Source organism: Penaeus monodon, chromosome 8 (genome assembly GCF_015228065.2).
Source record: "Penaeus monodon isolate SGIC_2016 chromosome 8, NSTDA_Pmon_1, whole genome shotgun sequence".
NCBI classification, from domain to species: domain Eukaryota; kingdom Metazoa; phylum Arthropoda; class Malacostraca; order Decapoda; family Penaeidae; genus Penaeus; species Penaeus monodon.
Window position 1 is genome coordinate 51,637,973 of NC_051393.1, and position 17,500 is coordinate 51,655,472.

At 40.2% G+C, this 17,500-nt stretch overlaps 1 protein-coding gene across 1 annotated transcript in view; it reads right to left on the reverse strand.

Moving 5' to 3' along the window:
- The window catches only part of LOC119576002 (potassium/sodium hyperpolarization-activated cyclic nucleotide-gated channel 4-like), a 38,743-nt gene that overhangs the window by 10,647 nt on the left and 10,596 nt on the right, over positions 1 to 17,500 (reverse strand). The window contains exons 3-15 of the mRNA XM_037923530.1: positions 17,183 to 17,500; positions 16,533 to 16,657; positions 14,260 to 14,393; positions 12,921 to 13,103; positions 11,523 to 11,785; positions 10,446 to 10,532; positions 9,831 to 10,018; positions 8,206 to 8,236; positions 7,337 to 7,496; positions 6,555 to 6,736; positions 5,623 to 5,786; positions 4,464 to 4,565; positions 4,024 to 4,135 (exon numbers count right to left, since the gene is read on the reverse strand). The exon at positions 17,183 to 17,500 is cut by the window's right edge and continues 122 nt beyond it. Coding sequence (XP_037779458.1) covers positions 4,024 to 4,135; positions 4,464 to 4,565; positions 5,623 to 5,786; positions 6,555 to 6,736; positions 7,337 to 7,496; positions 8,206 to 8,236; positions 9,831 to 10,018; positions 10,446 to 10,532; positions 11,523 to 11,785; positions 12,921 to 13,103; positions 14,260 to 14,393; positions 16,533 to 16,657; positions 17,183 to 17,500 — 2,049 coding nt within the window. The remainder of the gene's footprint in view (positions 1 to 4,023; positions 4,136 to 4,463; positions 4,566 to 5,622; positions 5,787 to 6,554; positions 6,737 to 7,336; positions 7,497 to 8,205; positions 8,237 to 9,830; positions 10,019 to 10,445; positions 10,533 to 11,522; positions 11,786 to 12,920; positions 13,104 to 14,259; positions 14,394 to 16,532; positions 16,658 to 17,182) is intronic.

A 17,500-nucleotide genomic window follows, 5' to 3' on the forward strand; every position in this document is an offset into this window, starting at 1 on the left:
AGAGGGAGGGAGGGAAGGAAGGAGAGATGGATAGAGAAGGAGAGAGGGAGGGAAGGAAGGAAAGAAGGAGGGATAGAGGGAGGGAAGGAGAGAGGGATGGAGGGAAGGAATGGAAGAGGGAGGGAAGGAAGGAAGGAGGGATAGAGGGAGGGAAGGAGAGAGGGAAAGAGGGAGGGAGGGAATGAGGGAAATATTAATATGAAGTGAATACGACTTTTTTCTTACTTTCTATCTCCTTTTTCTATAATAATTTTGTCCTTATTGCGAACATTAATTGAGGATTAATGACGATAATAATTATATCAACATCAATGATATTGATATTAATAGTAATATTGATAATAATGATATTGATATCAATGACATTGATGATAATGATATTGATTATGATAACAATAACAATAATAATGATAATAACACTAATGATAATAATAACAACAGCAAAATAACAATAATAATATAAATAATAATCAAAACGATAATAATAACAATGATAATAATAATAATAATACGAACAAAAACAATAAGCATAATAGAAACAACAATAAAGCATAATGATAATAAGGATAATGATAATAATAAAATCATAAAAAAATAAAAATAATGATGATTATAAAGATAATGATAATGAAAATAACAGTAATAGAAATAACAACAACAACAGTGACATTAATAACAATAACAGAAACAACAACAACAAAGATAATAATAACAATAATAATAACATCAGTAACAATAATAATGAAAGTGATGAAGATAAAAATAACGATGTCAATTAAGTCATCATTATTATCATCATCATTACCATTACTATTCGTATTATTATTATTATCATTATTATTTTTATTCGCATTCTTATCCCCATTCTCATCATTACCCTTATTATTATAATTTTCTTTATTATTATCACTATCATCCTTATGGCTATTATTATCATGATCATTATAATAATAATAATAATTATTATTATCATAATTATTATTATTATTATTATTATTATTATTATTATCATCATCATCACTATTATTATCATTATCATTATTATTACCATTATTATCATTATCAGTGTTATAATTGGTCATCATTATGATTATGATTATCATAATTATTATTATCATTAATCATTATCATTATCATTATTGTCATTACTATTACTATTATACATAATTATTATCCTTATCATCATAATCATTATTATTAGTAGTATTATCACTATTAGATCAATAATAATAATAATAATAATAATAATAATAATAATAATAATAATAATAATAATAATAATGATAATAATAATAACAACAACAACATTAATAGATATTATTATTATTGTTATTATTATCATTATTATTATTATTATTATTAGCAGTATTAGTAGTATCAGTATTACTATTATTATAATCATCATTATTGTCATTGTTATTGTTGTTGTTGTTATAATCATCATTATTATCATATTATTATTATTATCAATATCAATGTATTCTTATCTTTATCCTTACCGTTAAAATTACCATTATTATTATTATTATTATTATTATTAACACTATTATTATTATCAAAATTATTAATATCGTTGTCATTATTATCACTACTCTCATTAACTATCATTAATACTATTATTGTCATTATCATTATTATTAATTATCATGATTATTATTATCAATGTTATTGATATAGTTATCATTATTATTATTATTATTATCATTATTATCATTATTCTTATCATTACCATAACCAACATTAGTAGCAGTTACGAGAGTTGTAGTATTAGTGTACTAACTTCTTGTCATTATCATTATCATTATTATTATCATTATCATAATCATTATCATTAGGGAAGAGTATAGAGAATATATTTAATGTGAATATCAGTGTCTAACTGTAGATAAACATCTTATTCTGAAGAAAATGAGTAAGAAAGTGGAGGAGGAGGAGGAGGAGGAGTAGAAGGAAGAGGAGGAGGAGGAAGAGGAGGAGGAGGAGGAGGAAGAGGAGGAGGAGGAGGAGGAGGAGGAAGAGCAGGAGGAAGAGGAAGAGGAGGAGGAGGAGGAGGACAAGAATAAGTAGGAGGAGGAGGAAGAAGAAAAAGAAAAAGAGGAAGTGGAAGTGGAAGGAGAAGAAGAAGAAGAAGAAGAAGAACAACAACAACAACAACAACAACAACAACAACAACAACTGCAACAACAACAACAACAACAACAACAACAGCAAGACGAAGTAGAAGGAGAAAAACAAAAAGAAGAAGAAGCAGAAGATGAAGAAGAAGAAGAAGAAGAAGAAGAAGAAGACGATGATGATGAGATGATTGCCGTACACATGACGTGGAGGATAAGAAAAAGGAAGATAGGTTTAAGATGCGAAGGAGGAGGAGGAGGAGGAAGAGGAGGAGGATAAGAAAAGGAAGGAGGAAAAAGAAGAAGAGGAAGATAAGGATGAAGAGGAATAAGAGGAAAATAACGAAGAGGAAGAAGGGGAAAATAAGAAGAGAAGAAGGGAAAAGAGGAAGAGGTAGAGGAAGAGGAGGAGGAAGGGGAAGAGGAGGAGGAGAAAGAGGATGAAGACGAAGAGGAAGAAAGAAGAGGAAGAGAAAGAGGAGAAAGACGAACAAAAGGAGAAAAAAAAGAATAGGAATAAAAATAAAAAAAAAATATGAAGAGGAGGGCGAAGAAAGTAAGAAAAGAAAAAGAGGAAAAGGAGAAAAATAGATAGGTTACAGCAAAGGCTTGGTAGACAGGGAGGAGACGAGAAGAGAAACACGACAGTAGTATGTTGATCACACACACACACGCACACGCACACGCACACACACATGAAAACGTGGCACGCACACATATGTACATGCATACGCACACGTACACACACACACACACACACACACACACACACACACGTACACTTACACAAATACACACACGTGGCTACACATCGTTTGTTATGAAACTGATATTAGAAGAATTTACATATAAAGTAAAGAACAAAGGAGGAAGGAATAAATATCGAAAGAAAAAAAAGGAAATAAAAAGTTTGATAGATTGACTCGGTGACGAACAATAAACAAACAAACAGACATATACAATATATATATATATATATATATATATATATACATATATATATATATGTGTGTGTGTGTGTGTGTGTGTGTATGCATATATATGTATATATATATATATAAATATATATATATATTTTTTTATATATACATTTATATATATATATATATATATATATATATATATATATATATATATATATATATATACATATATATACAAAAAACAAAACAACAACAACAACAACAAAAAACAGAGACAGATAGAGGGATAAAGAAAGAGTCAAAAGAAAAGAGAGAGAGAGAGAGAGAGACAGAGAAACAGACATAACCAAAGATAAATAACCAGATAAGCAAAAAATACAGAATAAACAAACACATGAACGAAAGAAGAATAAACAATAAAAAAAAATAGATACAAGAAAAAACAAACACAAACAGAAGAAAAAAATACAAACACAATACAAAAATACAAAACACAAACAAACACACACACGCAAAGAAATAAAACAGCAATAAAACAAATAAAATAGAAATAAAACAGAAAAATATAAAATAGAAAACAGATCATAACCCCTCCCCCCCAAAAAAAAAAAAATATATATATATAAATAAAAAAATAATAATTATAATAAAAACAGAAAATAAACCGATCATAATCCCTGCCCCCCCCCCCCAAAAAAAAAAAAAAAAAAAAAAAAAATAAACAGACTATAACCCCCCCCCCCCCCGGAAGAGACAAAGACAAATAGAGACAGAGAAATAGAAGAAGCAGAAGAAGAAGAAGAAGAAGAAGAAGAAGAAGAAAAAGAAGAAGAAAAAGAAGAAGACGATGAAGACAATGATAATGATTGCCATACTCATGATAAGAAAGAAAAAAAAAAGAAAAAAAAAGAAAAAAACAGAAAAATACAAAAATAAAACAAAAACGCAAAACAAACAGACCGCAAACCTAACGCGAAGCCACTTACCTGCAACACAGTATGCAGTAACTTGGGTGTACTTTCTCGCGATTTGATGATCACGTTCTCGTCTGCTGGCGGTTCCTGCTTCTCCCTTGCTTGATTCTGCTTGATCAGTCGCCTGCAGGAGGGAAAGGGAGGGAAGAGGGAGGGAGGGAGGGAGGGGAAGGAGGGAGAATGGAGGGAGGGAGGGAGGGAGGGAGGAGAGAGAGAAGGAAGGGAGGGAGGGAAGGAGGGAGGGAGAGAAGAAAGGAGGGAGGGAGGGAGGGAGGGGAGGAAGGCAGAATGGGAGGCAGGATAAGAGGGAGGGAGGGAAGGTGTGAGCGTATTTCTTCATCTGTATTTGTATGTGCCTGCTTTCATCTGTATACCCCGTTGTTTGTTTACCCACGTGCTCTCGTGTCTGTATGTATGTATGAGAGAAAAGAAAAGGAAAAAATGACACTTACTTGGCCTTCTTCTTGAGAATCTCCTGTGCCTCTGGGTAATCCTTGATCGTGGCTTGGAGGTCGGATTTGCTCAGTACGAAAAGACTGCTAAACCCGCGAGACCTGAGGAAAGAAATAATTACAAAAAAAATATGATAATAGATAGATAAATAAGTAAATAATAACAAATAAATATTATAAATATAAATTATAAAATATAAATTATTATATAAATATAAATATGATATATAAATTATTAAATATAAATTATTAAAAAAAATATAAATTATGAAAAAAAAAAAGTTATCCTTCTTCTTCCTACTTCTCGTTCTTCCCATTTATTCTCTCCTTCTTCTTCTTCTCCTGATTTTTATCTTTCTCTCTCTACCTCTGTTTCTTCCTTTTCTTTTTTTTCTCTCTCTTTCTCCTTCTTCTCCTCTTAATCTATTTTTTTTTTCCTTCTCCTCTTCATCTTCCTTCTCCTTCTCCTTCTTTCTCATCCTACGCCTATTTTTTTTTTCTCTCCTCTTTCTTCTTCTCTTTCTCCCCAAAATAAACAAACAAACAAACAAACACAAACAAAAATCCCCCCTCCTCCTCACAGATTTCCCTCAAAAGAAACAATAAAAAACAAGACACAAAAACAAAAACAAAAACACAAAAAAACAACCAGAACAAACAAAATCTCCCCTCCCCCCCCCACACCACCACCCCCTCCTACATACATGTGTACGTGTATGTGTGTCTACATGTATATGTACGTGTGTGTGCATGTACATATGTGTGTGTGTGCCACGTGTAAGGATACGTGTGTGTGCGTTTTCGTGTGTGCGTGTGTGTGTGTGATCATTATTATTATTACTAATCCTCCTCCTCCTCCTCCTCCTCCTCCTCCCCCCTCCTCCCCCCCTCCTCCTTTCCCCCCTCCTCCCCCTTCTCCCCTTCCTCCTCCCCCTCCTCCTCCTCCTCCTCTTCCCCCTCCTCCTCCTCCTCCTCCTCCTCCCCCTCCTCCTCCTTCCCCCCTTCCTCCTCCTCCTCCCCCTCCCCTTCCCCCCCTCCTCCTCCCTCCCTCTCCTCCCATTCCTCCTCCCCCTCCTCCTCCTCCCCCTCCTCCTCCTCCTCCCCCCCTCCTCCCCCTCCCCCTTCCCCCCTCCCCCTCCTCCCCCCTCCCCCTCCTCACCGGACATTAGCCGTGCGTCGATTCCCTCCCGCGAGCGCCAGCAGAGAGATTTCCCCGAAGACGCTGCCTTCTCCCAACGTCGCGAGCACCACGTCGCCTCGCTCGCCACCCATCACGAGCACCTGGCCCGTCTGCACGATGTACATTTCCTTCCCTACTTCTCCCTGGTTAAGGAATGAGAGGGAATGAGAGGGGGAAATAAAGGGAATTATGGGATGAGAGGGAATGAGAGGGGGGAGAATAAAGGAAATTGTGGGAGGATTATGGGATGAGAGGGAATGAGAGGGAATGAGAGGGGGGAGAATAAAGGAAACTGTGGGAGGATTATGGGATGAGAAAGAATTAAACGGAATTACGGGATGAAAGGGAATTAAAAGGAATTATAGAAAGGATGGAAACACGAGAACACGAGGCCCGTCTGCACGATGAGAGGGAATGAGAGTATGGATTAAGATGGATTATGGGGAGGTTGGGATTAAAGAGAATTATAGTATGAATCAAAAGGATCAATAGGTATGAAGAATGAAGAAGATGAATAGGATTGATGATTACGATGATCAGTGGGTGTTACGGATGGAAGAAGTTGAATAAGGTCGATAATTATAGGGTCAGTGGGTCCTTAGGATGAAATAAGATTCATTAAGAGGATGATTATTGTGATCTTTGGGTATTTAGGGTGAAATACGATGAATAAGCATCATTATAATGAGGATTATTAGTACTAATCAATATTACTATGACCATCATTCTCGCTATAATAAATATCACTATCATTATCATTGTTGATTGTTTTCTTTACCTACAGTGACGCGATAGACTACATTACCAACAAAAAAACAAAAAACAAAAAACACTTTCATCATGAATACAAACAACAAGCGAAACGGCATATAAAAAAACAACAAAATAACAACAACCTCCCAACCAACAACCTTTTTACACACGTAGTCCCCGGGTAAATACAGGACCGGTTTGAGTTTAAGCACGAGGTCCCTGAGCAGCGCTTTGTCGCAGTCCTGAAACAGTTGCACTTTGGAAAGCGTCTGGATGTGCACGTTGATGGCGATGTCCGTCCTCATTTTCCGCGGCAGGGACTGGAGGCATCTCATCTCGTCTGTTTTTTTTGGGGGGAGAAGAAATAGATTAGGAAGATGGTCGATGTTGGGGGAAGAAAAAAAAAGGGGGGGGGGGGATAAGAGGATATTCAATTATACGAATTTGTGAATTTGAAGGGTTGGGAATATACGATGTGGGGGGGGGGGGTAGGTTTTGGGATTTGGGAAGAGGGGAAAGAAGAAGGAGGAGGAGGAGGAGGAAGAGAAGAAGAAGAAGAAGAAGAAGAAGAAGAAGAAGAAGAAGAAGAAGAAGAAGAAGAAGAAGAAGAAGAAGAAGAAGAAGAAGAAGAAGGATGAAGAGGAAGAGGAAGAGGAAGAGGTGGAGGAAGAAGACGTAGAAGAAGACATAAAAGAAGAAGAAGAAGAAGAAGAAGAAGAAGAGAGAGGAGGAGGTGGAGGAAGAGAATAATAATAAGAATAAGAATAATAAGAAGGAAAAGGAGGAAGAGAAGAAGAAAAGAAAAGAAAAGGGAAAGAAACGAAGGAGAATGAAGAGAAAGAAGGAGAAACAGAGAAACATACAAAGACAAACATACCAACAAACAGAAAAACAAAAACCCCCCCCCCAAAAAAAAAAAAAAAAAAAAAAAATCGCTCACCCAGCGTCTTCTGGTTATGCCACGTGTAGGTGAACCACAGCCTGACGCGCTCCTGCAGAAGGGGCGGCAGGTTGAGGCGGTGGAGGTAGGCCTGCGTCTGGTCCATCACTTTCCGGTATTCGTTCTGGTTCCGCGTCGCCGTTGCCACGATGTCCCGGATCTGGCAGGGGGGGGGGGAGAGAGGGGAGAGGGGGAGAGGGGAGAGAGGGGGAGGAGAGGTTTAGTTTGTTGGAGATAAGATGAGATATATTAAGAAATGAGAATGTTACGATGTTTTAAACTATCAAGAATACAAGCATTAATAATTAATACAGAGTGAGAGAGAGAGAGAGAGAGAGAGAGAGAGAGAGAGAGAGAGAGAGAGAGAGAGAGAGAGTGTGGAGAGAGAGTTGAGAGAGAGAGAGAGAGAGGATATAATATATATATAATATATATAATATATATCTATATATATATATATATATATACATATAAAGAGAGAGAGAGAAAAGAGAGAGGAGAGAGAGAGAGAGAGAGGATGGAGAGAGAGAGAGAGAGGAGAGATGAGAGAGGAGGCGACGAGATGAGACGAGATGACGATTGAGGACGAGAGAGAGAGAGATTCTCAACAAACAAACATTTACCCACCCTATTCACCCACCTACCCACCTCTACCCACCAACCCGCTCTAACCACTCTACTCACTTCTACTCACCTAAACTCACACCAACCCACCTCAACCCACCTCACCTCACCAGAACCCACCCCAACCCCAACCTCACCACAACCTCACCAAAACCCACCCCGTCCCACCCCCCACACCCACCCACACCCACCCCAACCCCACCCAACCCAACCCCACCCCCCCAACCCCCCCCCCCCACACTCACCTGGCCAATCAGCAGAGCGAAGACGAAGACCCCCCCCCCCCACCCTCACCTGGCCAATCAGCAGAGCGAAGACGAAGACCCCCCCCCACCCTCACCTGGCCAATCAGCAGAGCGAAGACGAAGACGAAGACCCCCCCCCACCCTCACTGGCCCAATCAGCAGAGCGAAGCGAAGGCCCCACCCCCACCCTCACTGGCAATCAGCAGAGCGAAGTAGAGACCCCCACGCACGCCAAGAACCGCCGCTGAACAGGACTCCGACAACGCAACACCGGCTTGACCGATTCTTCCCCGCCCAAGCCGACAGTGGCGCGTCTTGGGGCGGACGTAGAAGCAGCGGATGTACCCTGCGGGGGGGGGGACGGGAAGGGTGAGAAGGGGGTGAGGGGTGAGGGGGGGGTTGAGAAGGGGGTGAGGCGGGGTGGGAGAGGGGGGGGTGAAGGGGGAGGGGGAGGGGGTGAGAAGGGGGTGAGAAGGGGGTGGGAGAGGGGGTGAGGGGGAGGGGGAGGGGGTGAGAAGGGGTCGAGGGGGTGGGAGGGGGGTGAGGGAGGGGGAGGGGTGAGAAGGGGTGCAGAAGGGGGTGAGGGGGGTTGGGAGGAGAGGGGGGGAGGGGAGGGGGAGGGGGTGAAGAAGGGGGTGAGAAGGGGGTGGAGAGGGGAGTGAGGGGGAGGGGGGAGGGGTGAGAATGGGGGTGGAGAGGGGGGGGAGAGGGGTGAGGGGGAGGGGGAGGGGTGAGAAGGGGGTGAGAAGGGGTGAGAAGGGGGTGAGGGGGAGGGGGTGAGAAAGGGTGGGAGAGGGTGGGGAGAGGAGGGGGTGAGGGGGAAGTATTGGGGTGGTGAGAGGGGGGAGTGAGGTGTGTTGAGGGAGAAAGGGAGGTAGCAAGGGGGGTGAGGGGGGTGGTAGGGGGCGTGGGAGAGGGGTGAAGGGGGGTGAGAAGGGGTTGGGAGAGGGGGGTGAGGGGAGAAAGGGAGGGTGAGAAGGTGGGTGGGGGGGTGGGAGAGGGGGTGGGTGAGAAGGGGGGGATGAGAAAGGAGGTTGGGGAAGGGAGGGTGGGAGAGGGGAGGGTGAGAGAGAGAAGGGGTGAGGTGGGAGGGAGAGGGAGAGGGTGGAGGAGGAGGAGACAAGATGGGGATGATGTTTTTCTCTCTCTCTCTCTCTTCTCTGAATTACACTTATGTATATAGATATATATATATATATATATAATATATATATATATATATAGGACACACACAACACACACATAATATCTATAATGTTATATAAATCTATATAATATTATATATTGATAATATATTTATATATATTGATATATGAGGTATATTAAATATATATTTATCTCTCTCTCTCTCTCTCCTCTCTCCTCTCTCTCTCTCTCTATCTCTCTTCTTATATATAATAGATATATATATATATATAATAATAATATATAATATATATATATATGTATATATATATATATATATATATATATATATCTATAGATATATTATATATATATATATATATATATATATATATATATGTATATGCCAATATAATCATAAAACCAACCAATCTCGCTCCCTAACATCCATATTTCCTCACTCTTAAAAGAAACTCGCCCCCAGAACGAGGCTCACTCACGCGTTTCCTTTGCCCTGGAAGACCCAGCGGTTGGACCCAATGCCCTCCACCTTGGAAAACCCGTAATAAGCACAGGTGTTCAGGTGGATCAGGTAGAGCATGTTGAGCACCGTCCGAACCACTCGAACCGCGTGGGGAGATGACAGAACCGAGTCGAGACGATTGAAGAATTCCCAAAAGGTCTTAATCTGGAATGGAGGGAATCGGACGAGGGAGGTTAGGGTACCCGGATGGTGGATTATTTTTTTCTTTTCTTTTCTTTTGGTGGAGATTTGTTGTTGTTGTTTTTTTGTTTTGGGATATTTGTGTGTGTTTTTTTTCTTCTTCGTTGTATTCATTCTTTGTTTTGGATTATGGGTTTATTTTCTAAAAATGAAAATACATAGCTTTCATCGAGTTTCATAAACTCAAACGTTATCCGAACACCTGGACAGAACGCAACACAACACACACACACACACATAACACGCAAATACACACGAAATAAAACACAACACAAGACAAATACATATCTTTAACAACCAGATACCCAAACGTACCAAGATAAAACCCTCACTCGCCAATAAGCACAACTATAGACACTTACAGATAAATTAGAACACGGGACAAATTTACCTTGATGAGTCGAGGCAGCCTGAATATGGATAAATGACCGAACTTGAAGTAAAGGAAATCAAGAGGCAACAGGGCGATGAGGTCGTACTGAGGAGAGAGAAGAGAAAAAAATATATATGAGTCAAATGAAGTGAATCAGTCATGTGTTTTGAGTCAAATGAATGTTATGTGTTTTGAGTCAAATGAAGTGAATCAGTCATGTGTTTTAAGTCAAATGAATGTCATGTGTTTTGAGTCAAATGAAGTGAATCAGTCATGTGTTTTTTGAGTCAAATGAAGTGAATCAGTCATGTGTTTTTTCTCTCTTTTCCCGTGATGAGAGAACGGTGATCGTGATAATAACGAAAATATTTTCAGTGCGTTTGATTTAATGCGTCTTTTATACCATTTTATGAATTGGTAAGAAGACTCACAGTAATCACAAAAAAATATTAATTGTGCAGTAGTAATAGTCACTGATACTTGTGTTATTATGTAATAGTTATGTAATTGTGCAAAAGGTAATAGTGATACGTATACAGTTAATATAGGTTATGATGATGACAAAAATACAAGAAAACATATCATTACTATTAAACATTACAATTATTGTCATTTTCATAATGATAATATATGAAGATATAACCACAAATAACAATGATAATACTAATATTACTTTCAATTGGATTAATAATGAAAATTTAAATCATAATGATACAAAGACATCAACAAGAAAACTATTAACTGCTGCTATTAAGCTAACAATAATAAGATAAAGTAAAATAGTTTTTAGAAATAATAATTATCTTATAATAAAGTAAAATACCAAAAAATCACTATTAAATATTACGGTATTGCCAATAATGGAAAAGATAATAATGATAATCCTTATGATGATAACGATAACAATATTAATAAATATATTAACAATAATAATAGCAACATTATTCCACTAATAATACTGATAAATGTGACCCCAATAGAATAGCAACAATAATAATGATAATGAATCACGTTCATCAACATAAACAAAAAAAGACAAAACAAAGAAAAAAAAATAACCAGACAAAACAGAGGAAAACAAACAAGCAAACTCACTCGGAATTTCGCCGACTTGACATAGTGCGTCCTCATAAGCTTACTGGAACTGACCCAAAAACCATTGGCCAGGTATTTAATTCGCGACTGGAACAACAATATATCCATGACGTAGATCAGGTCGGCTGTGTAGTCTGCCCCCATCCAGTACACCAAGTTCTGTTCGTTCTGGTACTCGCTGAACACGAAGCGGAGGGGAATCACCCACGCGTTGTACACGTAGGCGATGGAGACCACGAGCAGCCACCAGATGTACAGGCGGCCTGCGGGGATAGGTGAAAGCCGGGCGTGTGGAAACCGGAGATTTTATTTAATTGACATATATGTATGTGTATATGTGTGTGTGTGTGTCTGTATATATATATAATAATATATATATATATATAATATATATATATATATATATATATATATATATATATATATATATATATATATATATATACATATATATATACATATATATAATATATATATATATATATATATTATATATATATATATATATATAATTATAAAAGAAAAATGTAAAAGAAAAAGAAGAAAAAGAGATAGAATCACAGAAAGACAAAAAAAAAATCCTGAGAAAAATCCCCCCCCCCTCCCTCGACACCAGGAACCTTCTCGAAATTCCAATTTATTCTGACCTTTTGGCGCCGCGACGAGATTTATTGGTCAAGAAGATCCCTCCCCTTTTGTTTATCTATTCATGGGGGGGAGGGGGGGAAAGGCGTTTTTTTCTCTCTCTCTTTCTTTTTCTCTTTTTCTTTCTTTCTCTTATTCTTTCTTTCTCCCTTTCTCTTTTCTCTTATTCTTTATTTCTCCCTTTTTCTTTTCTCTCTCTTTTGCTCTTCCTCTCTCTCCTTCTCTCTCTTTCTGTCTCTTTCTCTCGCTTCTCTCTTTTCTCTCTTTTTCTCTTTCTTTAAGAAAAGGAAGAGAGAAAAGGAAGAAGAGAAGAGAAAGCACAGGAAGAAGAAAAAAAAGAGAGAGAGAAAAGGGAGGAAGCAAAAATTGAAGAAACATACGAAAGAGAAGAACATGAACAACAACGAGAAAATAAGAAAAGAAAAGAAAGAATAAAAAGAAAGAAAGAAAGAAAAAAAAAAAAAGAAAAAAAAGAGAAAAAAGAAAAAGAAAAGAAAAAAGAGAGAGAGAAAATAGAATATAGAATAGATATATAGATATATATATATATAGTTATATATATATATATACATTACATATATACATATATATTATATGATATTATATATATATATGATAGATAATTATTATTAACCCGACTACAAAACAACAACACAACATCTCACCCTCCTAACCCCCCCCCCCCCCAAAAAAAAAAAAAAAAAAAAAAAAAAAAAAAAAAAAAAAAAAAAAAAAAAAAAAAAAAAAACTCACTATGCGGCTCCATGGCCTTGGGGAAGTCGAGCGCCCTCCTGCAGGAGCGGAACCGACGGAGGAGGCGCGCCCGACGGGTATTCACGCCCACCAGGGAGTGTGGCGACGGCGACCGTGACGACAGCTCCGGCATCAGGGAATCGAGGCGCTGACGGAGGTCTGGGGGACGGTGGGAGTCCTCTCCTGATGGGGGGGAAGGGGGAGGGGGGAGGGAGGAGGAGGAGGGGGGGAGGGGATGGGGTGGGAGGAGGGGGAAGGGGGAGTGGGTGGGTGGAGGGGGAAGAGGGAAGGGGTGGAGAAGGGGGAGGGAAGAGAGGGTAGGGGAAAGGGGGAAGAGGAGTGAGTGGGAGGAGGGGGAGTGGGAGGAGGATGGAAGGGGAGGGGTAGGGAAGGGGGAGGGAGGAGTAGGGGGAAGGGGATGGGGTGGGAGGAGGGTGTGGAAGGGGGTGAAGGGGTGATGGGGAAGGGGGGTGGGGGGAGGGGAGAGGTGGTTAGTTATTTTTGTTGTTGTTGTTGTGGTTATTGTTGTTAGTAGTAGCTGCGTTTTATGATAATTATTATCATTATTATTATTATTATTATTATTAATTATTATATTATTATCATATTATTATTATCATTATTATTGAGTATCATTTATTATTATTATCATTATTATTATTATATTATTATTATTAATCATATTAGTTTATCATTATATTATATCATTATTACTATTATCATTATATTATTATCATTATTACTATTATCATTATTACATTATCATTATTATTATTATCATATTATTATATATTCAATTCCCATTTATTATCATTATGATTATATCATTATTATCATTATCATTATTATCATTATCCATTATTATTATTATCATTATTATTATTATCATTATTTCTATTACGATTATTATGTATGATTGTATCATCATTGTTACTTATCCTTGTTGATATTCATGACCTTAATTAAGCAATATTATCATTATTACAGCCTCATTTTTATCATTATCAATATCATTATTATCACCATTATCATCATTACACACCCATGTGTGTGTGCGTGTATGTATGTATGTATGCGTACATATATGCCATACATACATACATATATGCATACATACATACATATATGTATATATATATAATATTCTTATATATATATTATATGATATATATATATGTATAATAATATACTATTATATATATATAGATTATTTCTATATATTATATATATATATACTATATTAAAATAAAAAATTAAACATAACGATAATACATATACATTTCACCTCACTCTGAACCCCCCAAAGAGGAACACTCGCTCGCCCAGAACACGGCCTCACCTCCCTCAGACAGCTCCGTAGAAGGCGTGGGAGGCTGCGTGATCTGCGCCTTGACTCTGCTCGCTCGCTGACTGAAAGCCGTCACCAGGTTGTGGATTCGCTCCGTCACGTAGCGGCTGTGCTCGAGGCTCGTGCTGGGGGAGAGAGGAGAGGGAGAGAAAGGGAGGGAGAGAGAAAGGGAGGGAGGGAGAAAGGGAGGGAGGGAGGGAGAAAGGGAGAGAGGCAGGGAGAGAGGGAGAGAGGGAGGGAGAGAGGGAGAGAGGGGAGAGAGGGAGGGAGAGAGAGAGAGAGATGAAGCGAGGGAGTGAGGGAGAGAGGGAGGGATAGAGAGAGAGTGGGAGAGAGGGAGAAAGAGGGGGTAAGTTATGGAGGTCTTAATTTTGTGGGGGTGTGGAGGTGTGTGTGGGTGTATGTGGATGTGGGTGGAAGTGTGTGTGTGGGGGGGCGGAGGAGTGATTCGGGGAGGGTGAGTTATGGAAAACTTCATGAATGTGGGAATGGGTACGTGTGTGGATGTGTGTGGATGGGTGTGGATGTGTGTGGATGGGTGTGGATGTGTGTGGATGGGTGTGGATGTGTGTGGATGGGTGTGGATGTGTTGTGGCTGGGTGGTGGAGTGTGTGGATGGGGTGTGATGTGTTGGATGTGTGTGGAGTGTGTGGATGGGTGTGGATGGTGTGGATGTGTGGGATGGGTGTGGGGATGGGGTGGATGGGTGTAGGATGTGTGGGGGATGGGTGTGGATGTGTGTGGAGGTGTGGAGGGTGTGGAGGGTGTGGGATGGGTGTGGATGGGTGTGATGTGTTGTGGATGTGTAGGAGGGTTGTGGATGTGTTCGTGGATGTGTGTGGATGTGTGTGGATGTGTGTGGATGGGTGTGAGTGTGTGTGCGGGATGAATAACTGTGTGTGGGGATGTAGGTGTTTGTGGGTGTGGGTATTGATGTGGGTACATTGTGTGGTTGTGATGATATTTACGCGGATGTGTGTGAGTGATTAAATGTGGATGCGGAATGATGATTTGCTGTGTGGATGCGGGAGCATGTTTTTGTGTGAATATTATCATGTTTGTGGATGTGTATATGACCGTAAACCATAGAATCATAGACAGAAAGTATATTTTTCTATAACGATCTTGCCTTTTTATGCATATGTAGGCGTGCTTATGGCTGTGGCTGTGTATGTATATGCTCGTGTACGTAACTTATTTAAAACATAGGCTTAGGTCGTAAATGGCATATGTGGCACTGTTGAGGGTTATATATAGGACATGCAAAGATTTTTTTTCTTTCTTTCTTTACTCACTATGTCTTTTTCTCTCTTTCTCATGGGTATTCCTTTATTCGCCTCATCTCCCTCTAGCGATCTCTCTCTCTCTATCTCGCTCCCTTCCGTCTATGCACTCGTCTACGCTCGTCTCGTCTAGGGATAGATAAACCTATTGATAGCTCTGTCTATGTATGTCCTCTCTCTCTCTCTCTCTCTCTCTCTCTCTCTCTCTCACTCCTCTCTCTCTCACTCTCTCTCTCTTCTCTCTCTCTCTCTCTTCTCTCTCTCTGATCTCTCTTCTCTCTTCTCACTCTCTCTCCTCTCCCTCTCTCTCTCTCTCACTCTCTCTCTCTCTCTCTCCCTTTTTGAGTCTCTCTCTCTCCTCTCTCTCTCTCTCTCACTCTGACTCTCTCCGCTCTCGTCTCTCTTCTCTATATATAGAATATATATATATGATTAATATCTATATATACTATATATATATCTATATCTCTATGATCTCTCTAAAAAAATCCTCTACTATATCTCTATCTCTCTATCTCTATCGCTCTATCTCTCATCCTTATCTCGTCTATCTCTCTATCTCTCTATCTCTCTATCTCTCTATCTCTCTATCTCTCTATCTCTTCTATCTCTCTTTCTCTCTTTTCTCTCTTTCGCCGCTTTTCTTCTTTCTCTCTTTCTCTCTTTCTCTCTTTCTCTCTTCTCTCTCCCTCTCTCTCTCTCCTCTTCTCTCCCTCTCTCTCGCTACTCTCTTCTCTCTCTCTCTCTCTATCTCTCTCTCGATCTCTCTCTCGATTCGTATCTCTCTCTCACTCTCTCCCTCTCTCCGTATCTCTCTTCTCTACTCTTCTCTCTCACACACACACACACACAAGTTACTAACATCACCGCTCGGACACATACAACACCACAAACACACACACACTATTCCCACTCAAACAAACAAACGGAAACAAAAACAAAAACAAACAAAAAAAAACAAAAACAAGAAAAAACACTCACAAATTACTGACGTCACTGCTTGGAGAGGCACAGTACCGCAGCCATTTCCTTCCTGTGCTTGACGTATCCGATGCCACGTTGATGGTTGGCACTGTGTACATCCCTCGCCAGGGACTTCGACTTTCCTGAAGGAGTGCCAGGGATAAGAGAAGGGAAAAGGGGGGGGGGAGGGCACTTGATGTCTTTGGCACTCAGGGGAGGAGCATGGAAAGAGTTTTTTTTTTGCTTATTTATTAATTTGTGTGTGTGTGCGTGTGTTTTAGTGTTTGTGTGTGTTTGCGTGTGTTTGCGTGTGTGTGTGTGTGTGTGTGTGTGTGTGTGTGTGTGTGTGTGTGTGTGCTGTGTGTGTGTGTGTGTGTGTGTGTGTTGTGTGTGTGTGTGTGTGTGTGGAGGTGGGTGTGTGGGTGTGACATGTATTTCTGACGAAGACGCAACGAAACCGGTCAAATACATCTTTGTATTGTGCAGATATTCATGTCTCATTCATACCTTTTCTAAATCTTTTATATATATATATATATATATCTCCTATATATATATATATATATATATATATCATAAGATATATATATATGTATATGACATCTACACACACACGCACACATCAATGCCTCAGCATCGGCGGGCCGCGCAGACCACGCCCGGCCTACCTTGGAGGAGGCGCGGGCGGGCGACGAGGAGGGCGCGGGCGTGGAGTGCTCGATGGGGCCGCTGTCCAGGGAGGACGTCGGCCACGGCGCCTGGGCGTCCTCCCTGATGGCGGCGCTGGAGGCTCTCGAACTCCTGCCGCTCCACGGGGGGTGCGAAGGACTCCTGCCGGGCGTTGGGCGCGAAGGGCGGCGCCCGGCTGGCGACGTCGCCTTGCCCTTGGCGCGGCGGCTGGGCTCCTGCAGGCCGTCCGTCGCGTCCGGCGGGGCGTGGAGGACGGTGCCGGGCGGGAGGGGCGTGACCCGAGTGCAGCGCCGCCC